This window comes from Balaenoptera borealis, assembly GCF_965194805.1.
Source record: "Balaenoptera borealis genome assembly, chromosome: 12".
Lineage (NCBI taxonomy): Eukaryota > Metazoa > Chordata > Mammalia > Artiodactyla > Balaenopteridae > Balaenoptera > Balaenoptera borealis.
The window spans coordinates 78,453,118-78,477,733 of record NC_138869.1 but is presented as its reverse complement, the minus strand read 5'-3'; the positions used below and the strand labels follow the sequence as shown (position 1 = coordinate 78,477,733).

At 38.0% G+C, this 24,616-nt stretch overlaps 1 protein-coding gene across 10 annotated transcripts in view; it reads left to right on the top strand.

Annotated features, from left to right (window-relative positions):
• SUPT3H (SPT3 homolog, SAGA and STAGA complex component) overlaps positions 1-24,400 on the top strand; it is a 441,526-nt gene extending 417,126 nt beyond the window's left edge. For 6 of the 10 annotated variants that reach the window (XM_082347633.1, XM_082347642.1, XM_082347638.1 and 3 more), the window contains one exon: positions 2,354-3,704. In XM_082347633.1, the coding sequence (XP_082203759.1) occupies positions 2,354-2,395 (42 nt within the window). In that variant the 3' untranslated portion in view covers positions 2,396-3,704. Of the gene's footprint in view, positions 1-2,334; positions 3,705-9,610 lie in introns of those variants that run through there. The other 4 variants (XM_082347635.1, XM_082347634.1, XM_082347640.1 and 1 more) reach the window with 3 other exon arrangements.
• Positions 24,401-24,616: the final 216 nt, after the last annotated feature.

Here is a 24,616-nt window from a genome sequence, read left to right as displayed (position 1 = left end):
CCTTTCAAGTTGCTCACTCTGGAATGGATGCCAAATTTGGGACATTCCCATAATTACCCTACACAGACAGACAACATACATCCTTTATACATCAAAAGGAAAAAGCAGTGACTCAGGGTGGAGGACCCTAGGGGATTGGTTTGCTGAAATTGCTCTTCACTAATTACACATGCTCGTTTGTTTCTTCTTTATTTTAGAATTAGAACAGGAAGAACTTATTCCAGAAATCTGGGTCAGCTCTAAACTTTCGTTTTCTCATTAAACTTGGCTACTTGAGTGTCTATGTTATTAAATAAGCCTGTCATCTTTTACTTGTTTGCAAACAATAATAATCAATTATCTGTGAAGGTGACTTGATTTTTGAAAAGTGACCTTCTCAGTACTGGAGCGAACCATTTCATATCGCCCACCCTGGAAAGATTTAATGTGGTAATTTCTCAGGTGAGCTCAGCCAAGACTTAGTCTTCTCCCGAGCCAAGACTGCTTTTTCAAGGAAGGCTCACCTCAACCGTTTACCTTTAAGAGGAACCCAGCTTTATTCCCAGGTCCATTTATCTCCATGTAAACCATCCCTGTGCTTTCAATATTATGTTATGTTAAAGGTTGTCACTGTGGTTGTAAACTGTAAAATATCAAGTTTAAGAAGCTGAAAGTATTACTTTGGCGTGAGCCTCTCGAAGGCGGCTGTGGCGGAAGGGGCTGTTTCAAGGCCTGAGGCTCCCCTGCCTGTAGTTGTGGGAAGACACCTTATCCGTTCCTGCAGTTTATTTGTGGCTCTCCAAGGAGCTCACTTAACCACTGTTCTCTGGTGCACAATCTTAGGAGCTAGAGCTGGAATTTTCTAGTCTTTGTTAGAATGTTTGCTTCAATCTGAAAGTGCCCTGTGGCACAAAAAGTCCAATGGTAGGATGGAGCTCCCAGAGATCCCTGACAAAGGAAACTTAGAATCTGCCACTGTTTTCTTATCCTTGATATGCTGATCTGGAGTGAACTGTGTAACAGCATAACCCACCGATGAAATTTCAGCCAGGGCGCCAAAGCCTGACAACCATAGTAAATCCTGTGTAAGCAGGAGATTTGGAGGGAAGGTTTTGAAGTTAATTGAATTTTATGATTAACAGAAAGTTATCTGGAAAACCATTTTTGTTTCACCTCATATTGGTAGAAGTCTTTCTAAAAACCTTCGGTCCACTTTCCTTTTTTTTTTTTTTTTGTATAATTAAAAATAATCATGTTTTTAGAATTAAACTCTCAGCACCTTCATAACATTATCTTAACCATAAAAGCTTATTCTGTATTTCCTATAATATGGCTACTGAAGGTAAATTTATTGGACCGAAAGTTTACAGACTCCAGAACAGCCCAGAGTTACTAGCTTAAAGGAAAAAAAAAAATCCCTGATATGAGATTTTGTCATTTTTTCCATTTTTCTGAAAACAGATTATAGAAAAACTCCATTTAATTGAGGGTTATGAATTCTCTGAACGTTGCTGTTCCTAGTTTAAATAATGAAAACTATGGTGGTGAAAAGGGGTATTTTATTCCTAAATCCCGGATTTTAATTCTGCTTCACTATGGGTCTCATTGTGAGAATCAGGACGAGTCACAGAGGCCCTGTATGGCCCAACTCTTCCAACTCTGAAATGCAGAATATATCTCTTGGGGTGAGAAATCACGCCATTTTACTTTCTTTACTGGAATATATTGCATTATTGCAATTAGTATCTATTTTCCCATTTTTCTTTTATGGGAGTATTTTTATCCCATCATGAATATCCATTTATACATCTATATGTACATGAATGTATATAAAATTATGTAGGATTCAAGTTTTCTGTAATGTCTATAATGTACAGAACTCCTTAGAGATCACCATATTTGTGGTGGGGGCGGGGGGCTCTGTTAGTATCTGTTCCCATAGCTTTTTGCTGAGACTGTAAATTAGGCCTGGGAAGGATATAATGAGTCAGTAATTTACAGACTATTAAGAGACTTAGTTAGAAGTGATTCTTGGGCATGTCCAATAGAGAGCACATGTTTATAAAGGACAAACAGATTCAACACAACATGTCTTTGGCCTAACCAAGCCCAATCAATTAACAGAACGGGATGTCTTATTTTAGGTATCTCCCACTCCCCCAAAATAGAATCACTAACCACTTGTTAACCACACTGACTTTTTAACAGAGTGGCTGCTAAAGCTTTGCCACCAGAAATGTTCAGATTAAGCACCCTATTAGATTGTAGCCAGCAGAGTCTACAAAACAGGAAGAAAGTTCTGTTTGCTCTTTTGCTTCCTTTCCTGGTTTGACTTGATGTGATAATTCACTGCAGATTTCTTTTGCTTTGACAGAGTGCCTACCGCAGGAATGGGATGGCTTTTCTGGCCTGCTGATGTGACTGTGAGTGCGACAACAGGAAAGGCAATGTTATATTAAGGTGATTTCTGTTCCCCTCCTTGGGCAAAATAAAATACAAGTTTACCTTCTCCGCATCCTTGGGAATGGGTTGGTTTGTTGTGACTATCAACTGGCTGACTCCAGCCCTTTTCCAGCCCCCTCAACACTTAGTCTTGTTTACTGGATGGGCCATTTAGCCAATTAATGGCAGGATGTTTGGGATGGTGTGTAGGTGGACAAGAATGCACATCACACAATTTTGAAATTTTAATTTGGACTAGATTTACTGCTCTCAACTCACATAACTTAAAAGCAGTGACTTTTTTTTTCTCAGTGTTTAGTCTGTGTTTTATTTGATGCATTTTGTAATCCAGGTTTCGGACAAAGGAAACAAAAGAACAGTCAGTCTTCCCCTTGCACTGTCCCACCAACTCTACCTTCTGACATTTGATGTCTAGATCTACATGTATTTTACAGACAAATGTCCATCTTATAAACTCACACTAATCAAAGACCTAATTGGCCTGATGAACTGTCTGTTCCCATCTTCTCTCCCCTTCACCCCACGTGTAGTATATGTGTCATTTTCATGGCTTCTTCCCAACTTTCTGAGTATCTGCCTATCGTGTGTTTTTCCCCTCGTAGACCCTCTTCCCCATCTTCATTTTTCTCCTTCCCCTGTCCCTCCGATCCCCAGGCCCAGCCCTCACACACACGCTGTACCCATTTAGAAGCAAAGCGGTTAGAATCAATGGATGGGGAGCCAAGTGATCTGCTTTCTCCCTCCAAAGCACTAACACCTAGACTGCAATGTGGGCTGGGCAGTTTCTTGCTGGTAGCAGCTGAGTTATCCTTCTGGCATCTATATACTTTCTCCAGTAAACGAGGAACTGTAATGAAGCAAACCAAAATATAGCAGTTATATACAGTTCTTGATTGAACTCAAATTGCAAAGAAGGAAGTTGTTTCTTTAATTCTTTATGAGTTTTGTATAATTTTACTTTTATCGTGGTTTCTACACACACTGAGATAACCTTTGTAAAGAATTAATAAAAACAGAAATGAGAAGCATGAAAGATTTTCCTCCTGTGACCAAATCATAGTGAGGCTCGGTTAATGTGATTGTGCCATATTATTCACATTTGTTAACTATCACTTACCTGTTCTATGTTAGTCCTTCTGGAAAAAATCTTCATGTCAAGAACAAAAAAATGCAGATATATAATATCAAAAAATTGCCAAAGGGTTTTGATGTTCCATCTGTGCTTGGTGAAATGTATGATTAAACTTTTCTTTTTATCATCATTCTTATTTTTCTTGGCGTCCCTAATCATGGAAAATTATAAGCTTGCAGTAAACATCCTAACTTTTAAAACGACAGCATTTATTGTATTTGGTTTCTATGCCAGGCTTATAGATGTATAAAATTTTCAGGAGCCGATTTTTCACATCAAAATTCCTCCTCTCCCACATTATACATTTTAAAGTATGCACAAGGCAGAAAATACAGGGTTTAGATTTTTTTTCCCTTCATTTTATTCTACCTGATCTCCTTATAGTCCCAGAGAAGGAAGACTCAACGTACATTTCTCTCAGAAATATGACAGGTCTGTGTTTTTGTTGGTCTGGCGTATGTTTGTCTATCTTGAACAGTCTGACAGGTAATTATTTATAAAATCTGGTTTTGCCCAGTAAGTCCATATAATAACCTTTCACTTTTCATCATAAGCCAGTGAGCTGAATTTAGAATAAAACAAGGTCATTTATGTCTGTCCCGAACCAGCCTAGATGTCCCCGTAATGGCTCAATATTAATATTTGTAATTCTATTTTTTTCTTTTCTACACTTAGATTCTTTTTCTGACTCTTTCCACAACACTAAATTTGAAGTGAAATAAAATTTCCTTAAGCAGTGAGTATAGGGGGGAAAAAAAACTTATAAAGGGAAAGTTTCAGAAAATGTGACTTAAATAAATTTCTTTAAAGATTGAATTGTTATGTAGAATCATAAACTGTCAGAGTGGAAGATGGTCTTAAAGATCATTGAAAACAACCACTCATTTTACAGATGGAAAATGATGGCCTGGAGAGGGAAACTGACTTTACCAACGTCACTCAGCAATGCCATGACAGACCAGAGACCAGAACATGGTCCCTAATTATCAGTCTATCTAGTCTTATACTCCACCATACTGGGTTTGCATTAGATATTACCAAGACACTTCAGGGTTTTATGGCATGTTTATCTTAGACAATAACCTAGATTTATTTTTTAAATGATTCTAATTATGGACACATCCTAAAGCATAAGCGTTATATTAAAATCTTCTTCAGAGGGACTGTGATATTAATTAAATAATGTGTTATATGCCAGCTATACATCAATTTTAAACAAGAGGTCTGTAAGCAGGGGAGAGGGGAATTAACATACTTTGAGCACCTACTTTGTGTCAGGAACCTTACCTTTGGTAGTTCACTGATCTTCCCAATGACTTCGTGATGTTGATGCTAGAATAATGAAAATAAAAACAAAAATAAACAAATGGGACCTAATTAAACTTAAAAGCTTTTGCACCGCAAAGGAAACCATAAACAAAACGGAAATGCAACCCACAGAATGGGAGAAAATGTTTGCAAACGAAGCAACCGACAAGGAATTAATCTCCAAAATATACAAACAGCTCATGCAGCTCAATATTAAAAAAAACCCCAAATAACCTAATCAAAAAATGGACAGAAGATCTAAATAGACATTTCTCCAAAGAAGACATACAGATGATGGCCAAAAAGCACGTGAAAAGATGCTCAACATCAATAATTATTAGAGAAATGCAAATCAAAACTACAATCACCTCACACCGGTCAGAATGGCCATCATCAAAAAGTCTATGAACAATAAATGCTAGAGGGGGTATGGAGAAAAGGGAACCCTCCTACACTATTGGTGGGAATGTAAATTGGTACAACCACTCTGGAGAACAGTATGGAGGTTCCTTAAAAAACTAAAAGTAGGGACCTCCCTGGAGGTCCAGTGGTTAAGACCCCGCACTGCCAATGCAGGGGGCACAGTTTTGATCCTTGATCGGGGAGCTAAGATCCCACAAGCTGCACAGCGCAGCCAAAAATTGAAAAAAAATCAAAAAATTTTTAAAAATTAAAAATAGAGCTATCATATGATCCAGCAATCCCACTCCAGGGCATATATCTGGAGAAAACCATACTTCGAAAAGATACATGCAACCCCAGTGTTCATTGCAGCACTATTTACAATAGCCAAGACATGGAAGCATCCTAAATGTCCATTGATACATGAATGGATAAAGAAGATGTGGTACTTATATACCACATAAAAATATATGGAATATTACTCAGCCATAAAAAACAATGAAATAATGCCATTTGCGGCAACATGGATGGACCTAGAGATTATCACACTAAGTGAAGTCAAAGACAAATATCATATGATATCACTTATATGTGGAATCTAAAAAATGATACAAATGAACTTATTTACAAAACAGAACAGACTCACAGGCTTAGAAAACAAACTTATGGTTACCAAAGGGGAAAGGTGGGGGAGGAGTGGTAAATTAGGAGGATGGGATTAACATACACACATTACTGTATATAAAATCAACAAGGACCTACTGCATAGCACAGGGAACTCTACCCAATACTCTGTGATAACCTATATGGGAAAAGAATCTGAAAAGGAATAGGTATATGTGTAGTTATAACTAAATCACTTTGCCGTACACCTGAAACCAACACAACATTGTAAATCAACTATACTCCAATAGAAAATTAAAATTTTAAATAAATAAACAAAACAAAAATAAACCAAAAGTCAGGCTTAATTATAAATCAAATGTGAATGCACAAAATAGTTTCTATTTCTGTAGGCCTGTGTTTGGGAGATGGAATTTGAAAATAAATAAATAAGTAAATAAATAACTTCTCTTATGGGAAATTGGCACTGCCTTATAGACTTGAGGATAAAGGAAACAAATATATTTCTCCCTTCACCTGAATTTGGAAATGCAACTTTCTGAACATGCCATTTTGAGGCTGTGTCATTAACCCTCTGCCTTCACGTATTGCAATAGTTGAGATTCAAAAATAATGTTCCAGTTTTAGAACCAAGAGTTGTTATTTAAAAACCATCAGAAGCACAAATATTTTTTAATGGTATATATACTTCCTGTATCTGGGGAGGATTCTTCATTTATTACTGCATGTTCTTTGTTCCTATAAAATAATAAACAATCCACGTTTAATGCTTTTACCATGTAGAAGACAAATAAACATAACTGGTGATTCTTGGTCTGAAGGAAAACAATTTTACTTGTCTATAAATTATAAAATTTAATTTTATGAAAAAAGATTTTGTGTAGTTCCCAAATCAGGTATTTCTTTCCAGTTCATATAATCCCTTATGTAAAACTGAGTCACTACAGAGAAAGTATTTTCTCATCTGCCCTCCTGGAATTTAGATAGAACCTTCCCAAGTTGCATTTAAAATTCTACCATCAACCATGTATACATCTCATAAAATATTTTATAGTTTCCTGTATGCTCTGGCTGAACATTTCGTAGTACATAAACACTTCTGCAAATAATATAAGGGCATCAAGTTGAATATGTCATAGCAGTGGTAGCCACATAAAGCTGATTCTGCCTCAATTTATTTTCTTATTTTGATCTTCTTATTTGAAATGCAAGGTGAAACTTTCTGTGCTCTTGTACAGTTGGTTGGGGGTGGGGAAGGGGGGCAGACCAGGGGACTCTAGCAGTTTCAGTGGGGTTGTGTTCATTAAAGCAAAGGCTTTCTGCAGAGGGCATCAAGCCAAGCTTAAACAACAGAACCGTGCCTGCAGAAATTGGATGTAAATGTGATGGTTAAATAAGGGCCAGATGCCTTTAAAAACTCAAATATTAAAAAGTCATATCTCCTAAAGTAAGTTTCTAGTGTCGTGACTAGGATAGTGATACTATAGCACTTTAAAAAAAGAAGAAGAAGAAGAAACAAAGAAAGAGACTTACATTTGTCTTCTGGAAGAAAATATCAAATATTCAGCCTGTCATAAGTCATGGGGATTTTGGCAATTGAAGCATATTTTAAAACAAACAATTCCTACAAAGTCATGAGAAACCCAGATAGAGTATTTCATTGCTGGAAACCGCTGTAACTCTGTATACAGTATTATATTCACGTTCCCTTTTCTGCTCATCACCACCACTCATTCACTACTCCCTTTTATTCAAAGGAAGATAAAAATAGAAAAAGATATAGGAAAAATAAAGAAGCAAGAGGATTACTTATATAACTGTTTAAATAACAATTTACTTGCTATCAAAAATGATGATTTATTGTATCAGTATTTTAATAATAAGTTTTACATAATAATTGTAGGACACCGTGTGCCACCCTGTATACTAAGCACTTTGTGTGGCTGTCTCTTTAAATCCTCACAACCCCACTATGAGACATGCATTGTCATTCTCTCTGTTGCCCAGAGGTGACAGAACACAAATTTAAGAACAGAAGGTTCACTGCCTTATGCAGAAGTGCCCAAGATGGCGCTAGCATTTGTACCCAGCACTTTGACCCCAGAGTTCATGCTCTTCACCACTGTTGTACAGCACGGATTGTACGAAAGAGTTCTGATAACGTAGTAAAGAGAATTGCTGCCCTGAACCTAGAAGCACTTCTCTACTAAAAAAACTTTGATTACAAGAAAATTTCATTTTAACTTAACATTCCTTCCCTAAGGCCAAGTATTATGTATATAATAGAATATCATGTAATGTATAATAGACTATAATTATATACAATGATGCCAAGTCCTCTGTAATGTCTTAAACCTTAAGATAAATACATATGATCAATGCACATACTGAGAATCCCTGTACGACTTATGAGAAAAACTTCCTCAAAAATCCATGTGTACAAAGCCTCTCCTTTGTGGAGACCAGATTTCTCCAGAAGGCTCTTATTACATAGGCTACTATTTTATGCTTTCAAACAAGGTATTTATCTCATGTTATAAAGTAATCCCCATCTTGTGTACATGTGTTTGCAGTGGCAGATACAGAAGTACGTATGGCAACCCCTTGCGACTTTATACAAATGTCCCTTTTAGATGTTTGCTTGTTAGTTGTGACATAGTCATTGTTTCTCCTAGCCCAGGATGTGTGTGGACAGAGAACGGAAGAAAGTGGGAAGAAAGTTGCTGAAAACAATTTGAATTAGAAATGATGGTTTTCATAATTCAAAAAGACACATGCACCCCAGTGTTCATTGCAGCACTCTTTACAACAGCCAGGTCATGAAAGCAACCTAAATGCCCATCGACAGACAAATGGATAAAGAAGATGTGGTACATATATACGATGGAATATTACTCAGCCATAAAAAGGAACGAAACTGGGTCATTTGTAGAGACATGGATGGACCTAGAGACTGTCATACAGAGTGAAGTAAGTCAGAAAGAGAAAAACAGATATCGTGTATTAACGCATATATGTGGAATGTAGAAAAATGGTACAGATGAACCGGTTTGCAAGACAGAAATAGAGACACAGATGTAGAGGACAAACGTATGGACACCAAGGGGGGAGGGGAGGTGGGATAAATTGGGAGATTGGGATTGACATATATACACTAATATGTATGAAATAGATAACTAATGAGAACCTGCTGTATAGCACAGGGAACTCTACTTCACTTTGCTGTACAGTAGAAACTAACACAACATTGTAAAACAACTATACCCCAATAAAAAAAAAGAAAGAAAGAAAGAAATGATGGTTTTCCTCCCTCACCAGTGATTAGCAGCTTCTTTAATTCAATCCTAGGTCTGTTCTTCCTCAGAACAAGTCGCTTTCTGATTTTTGTTTGTTAAGATGCCAACTAGCAGTACAGCAGCCTGTGGTACTACGTACCTGCAGCTTTCTTCTCTGAATGGCGTTGATTTACTTCTTCCAACCACTTTACTTGGGAAAAGTTAATCACTCCTTCCAGACCTGTATGTGCCAATCCATCGAGCAGTCTCTAAGCAGCAGTGACTCCTGCAGGTTGGCCGGCCACACTTCCATAGGTTTGGCCTGGGAGGAGACAATGAGCCCAGATGGTGCAGGACGTTTGTGACTTACAGGGCAGCCTAAGCAAGATCAGCATGGTGTCAACTTTCCATGGTCCTAATCCCACAGGAATATACCAAATCTAGGGTCCAGATGACAGAAGACCAGAGTGATGGGTCACTGTGTCATGGAGGCACCAACTCTAAACCACAGCCAAGCAGTTTTCCAGCTTTCATCCATACCTAAAAGGAGGGCGAGGTGGAAAATCCCATGTCTCTCCAGAACCAGGGAGGCAGATGATTCCTTGTGGCAGCTCCTCCCAAGACTGGCTGTCTTGCTGCATCCCTGGGATGATCACAGAGTGAAGTGGAACCTTGCCTACGTGATCCAGATGGAGACATTCTAGGTCACTCAGGGTGCCTTTCCCCTGCAATATAGAGTCATGTGTCTCTGGGAACCATATGAAAAATCCATCTGCCTCCTCCTCCCTAGGTTTTCAAGGTGCTCTCCTTCTCTAGCTCTTTCCCATAAAGCTTCCTGCCTGCCTCAGGGCACAGTGCCTTCTGCATCCTCTGAATTTTTATGCCCCTGTTGGTCTCTATACTTCCTATTTTCTGTCCCTAATCATCTCTCCGTGTGCTTTGTAGCCTGCCTCAAGAAATTAAGAATTTCTTGAGGGCAAGTCTTAAATCTATACCTCTTTGTAATCGCCACATGCACATATTAGGTATTCAATAAATATTTTTTGGTTGTTTAACAAACATGAGCACAAAATTCTTTCTTTTTCTTTCTTTTTTTTGGTTAAGTCTTTGTTTAATCTCTTATTGATGCTTGTTTGACTTACTTGGCTGCAAATCTCAAGAACTATAGATGATCACAGCCTTTTTCTTAAAGACAATAATACAGTGTCTCAGAGAAAGCAATTCAAAGCAGGCCATGAGTCAGGTTTCTTGTGGCCTTTATGAGTAGGTCACTCTGACTACAGTCTTATTTGAAGGGGTTAATGACCTCAGAGAGGGAGGTAACCTTAGTCACATTTGTATACTACTAAAGACCTAAGAACCTTTGTGTCCTACTTGAATCTATACACACTTGAAAAAGACTTACAGACGTACTCCATTTTTGTTTATAGCAGCATCTTTGAAAACCTGCTAGGCCTCCCACTAGTTTACTTTAAAGACAACAAGCTATTTTAGGATGCGATTTCCCTAAAGGTAATGGAAATAACATGTTCTCTGAACTTAGAGCAAATATGAAGATCTGTTTAGACTGAAAATAATGAGATTTTGCGAACAGGAAGCAACAGTTTTTCACCCAACAGCTTGCAGTTAAAACGTCTGCTTTCTTTATCTCTGTTCATTCATTCATTCATTCAAAAAAAATTTTCTTAGCACCTATGACAGCCAAACAATCAACATGGTGTCGACAATTCCCAAACAGTGAAGCAAGGACCTAGGGGGAACCGTAGAGTTCCAGAAAAGGGCTCAAGAAGCCACGTACATTAAATTATCTATGGATTAAATATGTTACATGTTTTGCCCATATGGGTGCCACTCTAAATATTTACATACGTGCCATTGTGATTTATGAAATACAAACATAAATTTATTTAAAAATGACACTGAAGTCCTTGTAGCTTTTTGACATTACATTTTTTTTTTCATTCAAGAGGTAGCAAAAGTACAAGTTATAGAATGCATGAGTCGGGGAATTTGTTAAGGTTAAAAAGTGATTCCCAAGCTCAAAAAACAAAAAAGGTACCTATTGCCTTCTGTGCTTTTAGAGTAACTGCCATTGTCTCCGCAGCCCTTCAGTGGTGAGTAAGTTGTGCCCTCTGAAGGTTTTAAGCTTCTTTAGCTTAAATTTAAGGGTATTTTTTTCTTTTGACATTAAGTATCACCAGAACTTTTTTCATATGTCTTATTTTGGGGAAAATTTATGATCTTTTTAACATTAGGAAGTTTTGCTTTTCCTGACATTTTATTGCTTTGCATATTTGAAACATTTCAATCCCAGACAATAAATATTATGTGATTATTATTTTCATATGGATAGGCTATTTCCTCCTGTTTTTTCTAACCCCCTTTCCTAGCTAATACTCAAAAATTTATTAATATTAAACTGTGCCATTCAGCTTTTTCAGAATCATGTATAATGAAAATTGAAAGAGGGGCAGGTTTGAGAGAGGAGAGGTAGTAGTAGTTGAAAATAAATTGAAGTGTGTGGTTTTCTTTCAGTTGGATTTCTAATATTGTTTGGTTGAAATGAAGATTATATTTGTTCTGTAAATCATTTTTATAAATTGACATAACCAGTTATCACATTAAGTGGTATCTTTTTATATCATTATTATGGAAGCTAAATGGGTCTCAACAAAGTGGACGGATGTTAACTGAATACACCATGAGAACTCAGTGTTAAAAGCACCCACCTTTAAAAGCTCTCCTCATGGCTCCCTCACCTGCATCAGTTCTTTTCTCAAGTACCTGTTCTTCAATAAGGCCTTCTCTAACCCCCCTTTTAAATATTGAAGCCCCAGCCTCTGCCTTACATACGATATCCCACTTCCTTGTTTTCTTTTTTTTCACTAACACTTCCGTACCATTTCTTAGACTTACTTATTTTGTTTATTATCTCCTCCCTCTAGAATGTAGACTGAGATTCAGGATTATGGTCTGTTTTGTCCACTGTTGTGTCCCCAGCACTTAGAGCAGGGCCTGACACTAGTGCATGTTCCATCAGTATTTTCCAACATAAATGAATGATTGATCAGTCCTTAATTCTGCAAATTCTTGCAACACTATACCCATGTCATTGTCCTCTGGTTCTTCTCCAGCCTTTAACTGTTTCTTCTCACTTCTGTCCTGGCTTGTTGTCTGACTCCATGCCTCAACTATTTGCTTTCCCTTGACTTTCCAAAGTCCTCTGAATTTCTTCAACTGTGTTCTTCAACATAACTCTTTTTTTACATTTTAGTACTTCCAAATTCACAATACATCTTCAACAGAATAAGAAATTTGGCCACCACAAGCAAGAGTTATTATGATATACTTAGTTTTTCATTAACGTTATTTCAAAGTTTTTGATGTATTTCACTACTTATTGAATTTTTTCCACAACTCCAAGTTAGCAATTTTTTTTTTGGCCGCACCACACGGCTTGCAGGATCTTAGTTCCCCGACCAGAGATCAAACCTAGGCCCCAACCGTGAAAGAGCCAAGTCCTAACCACTGGACCACCAGGGAATTCCTGGGTTAGCAGTTTTTTAAGTGTATTTATTTATTACCTCTTATGTTACAGTAGTTTTTTTTAGACACAGCACATATATTTATTTCTTTTTTAAAAATTAGCTTAATGTGGTATAGTTTACATATAGTAATAACCCCTTTTTAGATGTATGGTTCAATTCAGTGACTTCTGACAAATAAGCACAGTTGTGTAACTGCCACCATAATCAAGATACATGAATGCCAGGAAGTTCTCTCATGTTTCTTTGTAATTGATCTGCCACTCATCACTAACCCCTGGCAACCACTGATCTGATTTCTGTCTCTGTAATTTTACCTTTTCCAGAATATCACATAAAATGGAATAATTCTATATAAATTTAGATTTAAAGTTTTTGTGTCTTCTTTCACTGAGTGTAATGCTTTTGAGATTCATCCATGTGGTCGTGTGTATCTGTAGTTCATTTCCTTTTCTTGCTGAGTAATATTCCTTTGTGTGGATGCACCACAGTTTGTTTATCTATTCATTATTAAGTGTACCTTTCGATTGTTTCTGGCTATTAAGAATAAAGCTTCTATGAACATGGATGGACAGAGCTTTGTGTAGATTTATGTGTTCATTTGTAATGGGTAAACACTTAGGATTGGGATCACTGAGTCATATGGTAAGTGAATATTTAATTTTATAAGAAACAAACAGTGTTTTCCCAAAGTGCTGTACCATTTGGCACTACCATCAGAAATATGAGATTTCTAGTTGCTCCATATCTTTGCTAGCATTTGGTATGATCTATTCTGTTGTTTGTTTTGTCTTGTTTTAATTTTAGCCATCCTGATAGGCAAATAGTGGTATCTCACTGGGGTTTTACTCTGCTTTTCTCTGGTGACTAATGATACTAAGCACTTGCATGTATTGGTTTACCATCCATATATTTTCTTTGTTGGTTCAAATCTTTTGTCTATTTTAAAAAATCGGTTGTTTGTCTTCTTATTACAATATAAGAGTTCTTCATATATTCTAGATACAGAAATGTGTTTTTCACATATTTTCTCTGAGTCTGGGACTTGACTTAAAGAGTCTTTGGAAGAGCTGAAGGTTTTAATTTTGAAGAAGTTTGATTTATCAATTTTTATTCTTTTATGGATCATACTTTTTTGTGTCTTATCTGAGAAATCTTGATCTAACCCAAGCTCACAAAGGTTTTCTCCAATGTTTTCTTCTTGATATTTTAAGTTTCAACTTTTACTTTTAGGTATTTGATTCATTTTGAGTTTACTTTTGTATATGGTGCAAAGTAAGGTTTAAGATCCCTTTTTTTTTCTTCCCCTGCACATGGATGTCTGTTCCAACACCATTTTTTTGAGGATTATTCTTTCCTCATTGAATTACCTTGACACCGTTGTCTAAAACCAATTGACCATATATGTGTGGGTCCATTTTGGATTCTGTTTTGTTCCATTGATCTATATGCTTATCCTTAGACAGCACCTCACTGTCTTGATTACTAAGTCATGAAATCAGGTCTTATGAATCCTTCAGCTTTTCCTTTTCAAAATCTTTTTTTATTCTAGGTTCTTTGATTTTCCATATTTCTACAAAACACTTGCTGGGATTTTGACTGGAATTGCTTTGAATCTATAGCTCAATTTAGGGAGAATTGATACCTTAACTGTATTAGGCCTTCTAATCAATGAATATGGAATAGCTTTTCATTTACTTAGGTCTTTTCTGATTTCCTTCATCAATGTTTTATAGTTTTCAGAATGTAAATCCAGTACATATTTTATTAGATTTATCCATAGATATTTCAATTTCTGGTTCATTGCTAATATATAGAAATAAAATCAATATTTGTATATGAACCTTTTTTCCTGTAACCTTGCTGATCTCACTTATTAGCTATAATAGTTCTCAGGGTTTTTTGTTTTGTTTTCTTTTTGTGTATTCTTTGGAATTTTCTACATAGATGATTTTTATTTGCAAGTAAAGACAGTTTTTTTTCTTTCTTTCTAATCTGTATACTTCTTATTTCTTCTTCTTGCCTTATTGCAGTGACTAGCATCTCCAGTACACTACTGAATAGTCATGGTGAAAACAGACATCCTTGCCTTTTTCCTGAATTTATGGGGAAAACATTCAGTCTTTCATCATTAAATTAGCTGCAAGATTTTCTTAGATGCTCTTTATCATATTGAGGGAAGTTCCTTTCTTTTTTTTTTTAATAAGTTTATTTATTTATTTATTTTTGACTGCATTGGGTCTTCATTGCTGCACGCAGGCTTTTTCTAGTTGCGGCAAGTGGGGGCTACTCTTTGTTGTGGTGTACGGGCTTCTCATTGCACTGGCTTCTCGTTGCAGGGCATGGGCTCTAGGAGTGCAGGCTTCAGTAGTTGTGGCACACGAGCTTCAGTAGTGGTGGCTCACAGGCTCTAGAGCGCAGGCTCAGTAGTTGTGGTGCACAGGCTTAGTTGCTCCGTGGCATGTGGGATCTTCCCAGACCAGGGCTCAAACCCGTGTCCCCTGCATTGGCAGGCAGATTCTTAACCACTGTGCCACCAGGGAAGTCCCAGGGAAGTTCCTTTCTATTCTTAGTTTGCTGAGTGTTTTTATAATGAATGAATGTTGAATTTTATCAAATGGTTTTTCTGCGTCCTTGGAGATGATAATATAGTTTCTCTTTTTTTGGTGGTACATTGCATTGATTGATTTTTTTATTTAAGTATAAATGACTTACAACATTATATTAGTTTCAGGTGTACAACATAGTTATTTGATATTTATTTACATTACAAAATGATCATTGGGATGCATGTATCTTTTTGAATTAGCATTTTCATTTCCTTCAGATATATCTTATTTATCTTTCTTGGAGTTTATAGAATTTCTTGAATCTGAGGCTCGATGTCTTTCATCAATTTTTTTTAACATTCTCAGCCACTATTCTTCAAATGTTCTTCTAGGATTTTAATTACATGTATGTCAGACTTTTCACCATGTGCAAGATGTCTCCTATGCTCTTTTTGGAATTTCCCATCTCTTTTTCTCTCTTCTTTATTAATCTGGATATTTTCTACTGACTGACCCATCTTTGTTAATCTTCTCTTTTGCTGCATCCAAAATTCTATTAAGCCCATCTAGTGAACTCTTAATTTCAGGGTTTTTTTTTTTTTCCAGTTATGCAATCACCATTTGATTCTTTTTTTTTTTTTTTTTAATTTATTTTGGCTACGTTGGGTCTTCGTTGCTGCATGTGGGCTTTCTCTAGTTGCGGCAAGTGGGGACTACTCTTCTCGTTGTGGCACACGGGCTTTTCATTGAGGTGGCTTCTCCTGTGGAGCACAGGCTCTAGGCACGCAGGCTTCCATAGTTGTGGAGCGTGGGCTTCGATAGTTGTGGCTCCCAGGCTCTGGAGCGCAGGCTCAGTAGTTGTGGTGCACGGGCTTAGTTGCTCCACGGCATGTGGGATCTTCCCGGACCAGGGATTGAACCTGTATGCCCTGCATTGGCAGGCAGATTCTTAACCACTGCACCACCAAGGAAGTCCCCATTTGATTCTTTTTTTAAAATTTCGTTTTAAAGTCCCTTTCTGATTACCCCAGTGTGTGGGTTGCTTATAGACCTGCTTCTGTACTCTGGGATTTTTTCCTCTTAGTTTTCAATCACTTTGTTCTGTATCCCACTATGCCTAGGATTTTTTTGCTGAATACCAGACCTTGTATGTGAAAAAATGTAGAAGCTCTGGATGATGATTTCTTCCAGAGAGGGTTTAATTTTCTGGCAAGCGGACAGGGATGTTGTCAGATCAAGGTTGAGCTTTTTCTACTTTGCCCTTATTCATAGAAGGTATACCTAGGGTCTCAGCTGAGAGCCTGTGGTGTTTACCAGACCCTTCAGCCTTGGTGAGCACTGAAATCCAGCCCCTGACTCCCTGGACGCACAAGATGGATGAAATTTCTGCTCACCTCATTCGTCTCCCAGCTTCTACTCTCACCCCACACATGTGCAGCTTTGGAGTTGACATATATTTCAAGGAGAAATTTCATGTAGAATTATAGGCTCACTTCTCTGCAGTTACCTCCTGTCTGAGATTGTGGTGCCTCATTACCTCTGTACCTCAGCCCCAAGCTCCAACCCCTGCCTCTCCAGCCCAGTGAGACTGCCGCAAGCCCTAGACCACTGCTTCCCATGCAGCTTCTCTTACTCTCACATTTAATTGGCAAATTCCCTGAAGGAAAAAATGAACTTTCCTCTTCTTCAATTTCTAGTCCCTCAAACCCTGACTGCCTTGGTTTTTTACTGATGCCTCAAATAAAGTGTGCTTCCCAAAGATGTCCACATTCACATCCCTAGAACCTGTGAAGATGTCACATAACAAAAGGGAATTAAAGTTGCAGGACTGTAATTAAGGTTGCTGATCAACTGATATTCAAGGGAGATTATCCTAGGTGATCCAGGTAGGCCCAATCTAATCACATGAGCTCTTAAAAACAGAACAGGGAGGCAGAAAAGTGGGGAAGATAGTGTGACATCAGAAGGACTTGACAGTGCTGGCTTTGAAGATGGAGTAAGGGTGTCATGAGCCAATGAATGTGGTGGGCTCTAAAATGGCTCTTGTAGCCAGTAAGAAAACCGGGACTTTGGTCCTACAGCCAAGAACTGAAAACTCCCGACAATCTGAGCAGGAAGTGGTTCTCTCCTACAACCTCCAGAAAGTAACATACCTACCAACAAACACCTTGATTTTAGTCCACGAGACCCATAGCAGACTTCTGACCTATAGAACTGTAAGGTAATGCATTTGTGTTTAAGCCACTAAATGTGTGGTAATTTGTAACAGCAGCATAGAAAACTATTACACAATTGTTCTGCATTTTGTCCAGTTTTTCTAATTGTTCGCAGGTCAACGATTAGTCTTGATGTATCAGTCAGAGTACAGTCAGAGTCAGAACCACTGTGCTTATGGGATAAAGGTTTTATTATAGGAATCAGATCTTCCAGAGCTGTGGGAGGATTTGGGAAAGTGAAACCCTAGGAAGGAAGTTGGAGGATCAGAGAAAAAGTCCACAACCCATCAATTTGGGAAGCAAAGCACAACCACCTGACAAAGTAGCTGCAAAGTGACAGCTCACAGGAAGGTCTGTAGGAAGCGATGCTTCTGTAGAACTGCTACCTCTGTGAGTCTGCCACCAAGTGTCTGGTAGTGAGCTTGGAGCCTCTGTTGGGAAATAGGATCCTCAGTCAGGAAGAAGAGCTGGATGGAGAGTGGAGGAAAGGGAGGGTAAGCTAGAACCACCAGCACTTCTGTGGCGGTAACTGCATCTAACCACAGTGAACTTCAAAGGTTAATAACTGCTTCACTGCCATCTTCCAAATCTTGCATAAATTTCTCTTGTGGCCAACTCTACTCAGAACCATATAGGGAAGGGAAATCTGGAAATGTAGTTTCAGTTTCACCAAGTTGACACAGTACCGAATAGTCTACCCTTTGTCAACTTGGTATCCATACACCATACACTTTTAACCGTATTATTAAATCCTCCAAATAAAGGCAATAGCAAAATGCTTCCCCCTAGCATGACGCATGCTAATCCTCTCCTCCAAAGAGGATATGAATACCTTTGTGGTCTTCCTCCTGAAAATCTATAACCTCAATCTAATCATGAGAAAAGCATCGAACAAATCTCAGTTGAGGGTTATTCTACAAAACACCTGACTGTACTCAAAACCGTCAAAGTCATCAAAAACAAGGAAAGTCTGAGAAACTATCACAGCCAAGAGGAACCTAAGGAGACATGTCATAAGTAAATGTAATGTGGTGTCCTAGGTGTGATTCTGGAACAGAAAAAGGGCATTAGGTAAAAACTAAGGAAATCGGAATATAAGTATGGGCTTTAGTGAATGATAACATATCAAAATTGGTTCATTAATTGTAACAAATATACCATACTAATGTAAAACATTAATAATAGGAGAAACTGGGTGTGGGGTATATAGGAACTTTGTATTATCTGTATAATTCTTTTAATAAATATAAAACTATTCTAAAATTAAAAGTTTATTTTTTTAAAAAAGGATATAGTCCCATATGACGCATCCATTTGGGGTGATGTTTGTTCTTTTCTATGAGTTAGGATATACCCCTTTGATATCCTGCAACTTAAATACTGAGATATATGGCTAACCACTATTAATACCTGATAATAGGGGAAAGGGAGAGGGGGAAATAATAAAGAATTGTTTAATACCTAAACAAATACGCTGTATTCACATTAAAGTAAGGAAGAGACACTCGTAACCACTCCTGTCATCATTTCTGTAACAGGTCCAGTGGTCATAGCTAGTGCTTATGACTTCCTTCTTCCACTAGCCAGTTCATACTCCCTTAGCCCTCAATAAACACCTCAGCTGGTAGGGTTCCTTGCTTGATGGCGTGAGCCTGCCTCTTTCTGTTTCAGTTATATTTTGCTGTATAACAAATCACCCCAAAACTTAGTGGCTTAAAACAACAATGATTTATCATTTCTCATGATTCTGGGGAGTCAGAGATTCAGGCAAGTCTTGACTAGGTAGTTCTGCTCCGTGTGGCATCGTCTGGTACTTATCAGCTGCATTCAGCGGGCAGTTGAGCTGGACCAGAAGGATCAAAAAGGCTTTGCTCATCAATTTGGAGATTTGGAGCCTCAGAGCTCCACATGATCTGTCCTTTTGCTTCTGACAACCTTTGGCTTCCTCACACATGATAGTTTCAGAGTAGTTGCATTTAAAAGACAACTGGCTTCACACAGATGGCCAACAGGCACGTGAAAAGATGTTCAACATCGCTAATTATCAGAGAGATACAAATCAAAACCACAATGAGGTATTACCTCATACTGGTCAGAACGGCCATCATCAAAAAGTCTACAAATAATCAATGCTGGAGAGGATGTGGGGAAAGGGAGCCCTCCTGCACTGCTGGTGGGGATGTAAATTGGTGCAGCCACTATGGAGAACAGTATGGAGGTTCCTTAAAAAACTAAAAATAGAGTTGCCATCTGATCCAGCAATTCCACCCCTGGGTATATATCTGGGAAAAACGAAAGCACTAATTTGAAAAGATAATGTGCACCCCAGTATTCATAGCAGCACTATCTACAATATTCCAAGACATGGACGCAACCCAAGAGCCTATCAACAGATGATTGGTTTAAGAAGATGTGGTACATATATACAATGGAACATTAATCACCCATAAAAAAGAATGAAATATTGCCATTTGCAGCAACATGAATGGACCTAAAGAATATCATACTAAGGGGGTGTAGGCATGGCTTCTCCTACTCCCAGGGTCCTCCCGTGTGAGGAGGGGTCCTCAGTGCCCCTAGAGGCACTCCATCTGTGAACTTCAGGGCAAGAATGTTCTGGGCATTTGTCCAACTGCCCAGCTGGTCAGGTGTGATGCTGGTGGTGTTCCCTCTGCACCATGGCTCTCACACTTTTATAACCACGATCATTTATAAAGCACATGGGAAAGCGTGTGTGTGTGTCTCTAGGCTCATCCCTCAGAGATTCACATCCAGTAGTTGGGAGAGACCAGAAATGTACATTTTTTAAAACTGAGTCCTTCCAAGCAACATGGATGGACCTAGAGATTAACACACTAAGCGAAGTAAGACAGAGAAAGACAAATATCATATGATATCACTTATATGTGGAATCTAAAAAGTAATACACATGAACTTACTTACAAAACAGAAACAGACTCAAAGACATAAAAAACAAACTTATGGTTACCAAAATGAAAGGAAGGGAGGGGATGGATAAATTTGGAGTTTGGGATTAACAGATACAAACTACTATACATAAAATAGATAAGCAACAAGGATCTTCTGTATAGCACAGGGAACTATATTCAATATCTTATAATAACCTGTAATGGAAAATAATCTGAAATATATTAATAAATATATATATAACTGAATCACTTTGCTGAACACCTGAAACTAACACAATATTGTTAATCAACTATACTTCAATTAAAAAAAAAAAAAAAAAGGCAGTCGTCTTCCAAAAGGGATGAAATGAAAACTGTGATTCTTCTTCAGGTGTGGCTCTGAAGTTCCAGAGGATCACTTCTATATTTTGCAGTCAAAGCTGGTCACAAACCCAGTCCAGGTTAGAGGGGAAGGGCAATAGCCTCTATCTCTTGGTAAGAGGGGCAGCAAAGAATTTGTGCCCGGTTATAATCCACTAAACTGGTTGTGGAAATCTCTGTTTATCTCCTTTAAGGCAAATTCTCAGAATTGGAATTGCTCCATGGAAGGTATTCCTCATTTTAAAAGCTTGAGACTTATCCAAATGGCCCTCCAATTGGGTTTTTCCAGTTTTCATTCTCATTAACAATGTTTGAAAGTCAGTTTCCCTGTGCCTTCACCAACACTAGATATCATTACCTTTTTTAATCTTTTCCAGTTTAAAGAAGGGGAAGGTCTGACCACTGCATTTATTTGCATTTTTGCATACCATTGACGTTGAACATTTTGAATGTGTTTATGGCCATGTGTTGCCATTCTTTTTTTGAATTGCCTAATCTTGTACTTTGTCCATTCCTCTCTTGGCCTATTCCTGGGTTGAGTGCTGATGTTGGTCCGAAAACTGGGTTACTAAAGTTTAATTGACCTCAGACAACCCAACTAGGTTTTTAAATATTATGAATTACTCTTACCCAAAAAAAATCTATCTCCATTTCCATTTGTTTATTCTCTACTTCCCTAGATCATATCACCTTTTTCAGTTCTTTCTTTTCTCAGATTCACAATATTAGAACTGCAGAATCACCTCATTTTTCAGTTGAGGCTTTTGACAACAAAAGAGGAAAGGGTCTTGTCCTTTCTAAAGGTGGGGAGTCTATTCAGTTTGAATGCATGGAACCTCTCTTTTGGCTTCTGGTCAAAACTACACCAACAATGCATTTAGCCCCTTTACCAAAAGGGTTGTGTCCTTGTGTCTGGCACTAAGAAATTCAGTCTATCCATAACTTTTGCCTCATGAATAACTCAGATCCTAAATTCCCCCTGCCCCTACTTGGCTGTGTGACATTTTATAAATTGCTTTAACTTTGGGGCCTTGGATTACCCATCTGTTAAGTGGGAGCACTGAACTTCTACTCAGTGATTCTGAGACATACTTTTTACTCTTGAAGTCTGTTGTTTAAGAGGGCATTAGAGAGAATGGATTAGGGGAAACCAGCATAGGTGGAAGTTGACCTTTAAGAAATTTATTTCGGCCTACAATGTCTATTTTTGAAGGTAACCTAATCAAAGCTTTTTAAAAATAGTTTTTAATTATAGGTTTAAAACTTTGTGTTATTTGTAATACCTTTTTAGAAGCATGAAAATAGCATTTCTCTCTGTACCAGCTTTGTGCTTTCCCATTTGGTAAACACTGATTTTATTTCTATCTGTTGCCTGTAGGAGTAGACCAGGCCAACTCAGTACTTCCTGTTTACCTCCTGGTCTTACATATGGTAGATTGCCACAGACCTGCTCTCAAAATAAGCTTCCTTGGTTTAATTCTGCATTTTCTGGTTAGGCAACTGGCCTGTCAATACTTGAACAATGAAACAATTTGGGTACTGAAGACTTGTTCTGACATTCCCCCTTCAAATTGTCAGTGGAAAGGAAAGTCACTTAATGTAATGGCAGGGATAATATAATAGTAGGATTTACATTTAAATGGGGGCATCACACAGTACCTTTCATTTGAGAATATCAAAGCATTTCCAACTCTTAAACTTGGAGTGTGTGACATGGGCAAACACAAAGATGATAGTAAATAACCTGATTTCCTCTGGAGATTCTCAGTACTCTAAATATCTATTTTTTAAGGAGGAAGATTGAATGTTATGTGTATTGAGTGAATAGAGTGTAAGCTTAGAAATATTTTATGTTCCCATCATAGTTTATTCTGCTTAGCATAAATCATCAGTGCCAACCATAACTTACCATTTACTGGAGATTTTTCGGTTGTATTACACTTTTCAGTTGTATTACACTCATGTCAGACACACCTTCGTACAAGTCCCTCCAAGGTCAATAGTTTAGAAATTCTGACTCTTCCATCCCCTTCTCCACTCAACACTTATGGAAATATATGCTAATTGGAACAGAAGCAGCCTACCCAACTAACAGGGTTAGACCACTCTTAACACAAGATTAATGAAATAGAAGTTTAGGGTAAAAATAACATTTTTCAAGCCCTAAGAGTGTAGATGCCAAGTAAAAGCCAGCAGTTCTCCAGGATCAGTCAAATCCCACGCTTTGCCCTCCTTCAACTTCGCTCAATGGAGTTGAAGAAAAGAGGAAATCCTGTACGCCCACCGTTGCTCTGGCCACTGTTGCCACCCTCTGGCCCTCCCACCTTCCCTGAAGCCACAGCTCAGCAGTCACCATTGTGGAAAACAGGACCGCAGACTCAAGGTGCAGAATGAGACTCTACACATTGTTTACTGAGGTGACACGCAAGCAGGAATGATGAGGCACTTGTGCACAGGTAGCTACCTGTACTCGTGGCCGGCCTTTGTAGGTGTGAGATTCATGTCCATAAAAGGGCATTTAGAGACCACAGATATTTAAAGTGACAAATATTCGCAAGAAGTAGAGTTTGTGACGTATTCTACATTGCTGATTTGTGACTGACCCATGGGTTAAGAGACATCTAGAGCTATCAGAGGCTTAGAAAACAGTATTTGCTCAGAGGGAGAAAAGCCTAAGGATCTTATCAGTTTGCTGAGACTGGAATTGGCATCCTGTGTGACAGATCTGTAATACTGGTGGTGAGGGGGCTGATTTCCTTTTAGATTTCCAGGATCTTTCAGGATCCAAAGGCAGCCTTCACCTCTGGATACTCAGCTCTTTATAGACACCCTGAATTCTTCCAAACTGACCAATCACACTGGAAATAAATTTTACACACTTAAAAAGTGATACTCTTTCGCATCTAGTACCCAGATCTTAGTTTCTAAGTATTCTCCACTGATATTCAGGCTCCTTGGAAAAACAGCTGATTCCAGGACTGGGGCAGGGAAAGAGGCCTTGAAAAATTAGCCTGGAACATCCTCATTCACCAGAAAATAAAGAGTTGCTCAGAGAACCACAGGGAAATATCAAAAATGGGAGCTTGAAGAGGCTCCCACTGGCTAAATCTGGGAAAATTTGATTATAGTAATGGGTTATCATGCATAGAATAAGATAAATAATTTTGAGTTCATACAATATAAACAAGTAAATACATAAGGGAGAAAGTGAAAGCTCTTCTTTGCCATAGAAGGCCAGCTAATAAATATAGCTAGAGTTATGGCATTAAAAGATCATCAGTGGGGGAGAAAGACTGATAAGGAGTAGAAATTTACATAGTCTCAAATTATCTCCCCACAAATTACCTATTAGTTACAAAGGAAAACTAGTAACTACAACAACAACAAATCTGATGTTCTTTCAGTTGTTCCTTGTAAATATTGTTAATTAATTTTTTTTATTGTTTTGGTTCACAAATGTTAAGCATTTCTTTTGCTTGAATTTTGTCTTTCTTGAGGTCACGCCATTAAATAAGAAATACAGACAGAAATTCATGTATAGCAGTTCAAAGAATACCTCCAATGATGACAAATCCTTTGATAAGATACACTTTGGGTAAATGCCTAATCCCGCTCTTTTTTTTTTTTTTTTTTAAACATCTTTATTGAAGTATAATTGCCTTACAATAGTGTGTTAGCTTCTGCTTTATAACAAAGTGAATCAGTTATACATATACAATATGTTCCCATTTCTCTTCCCTCTTGCATCTCCCTCCCTCCCACCCTCCCCATCCCACCCCTCTAGGTGGTCACAAAGCACCGAGCTGATCTCCCTGTGCTATGCGGCTGCTTCC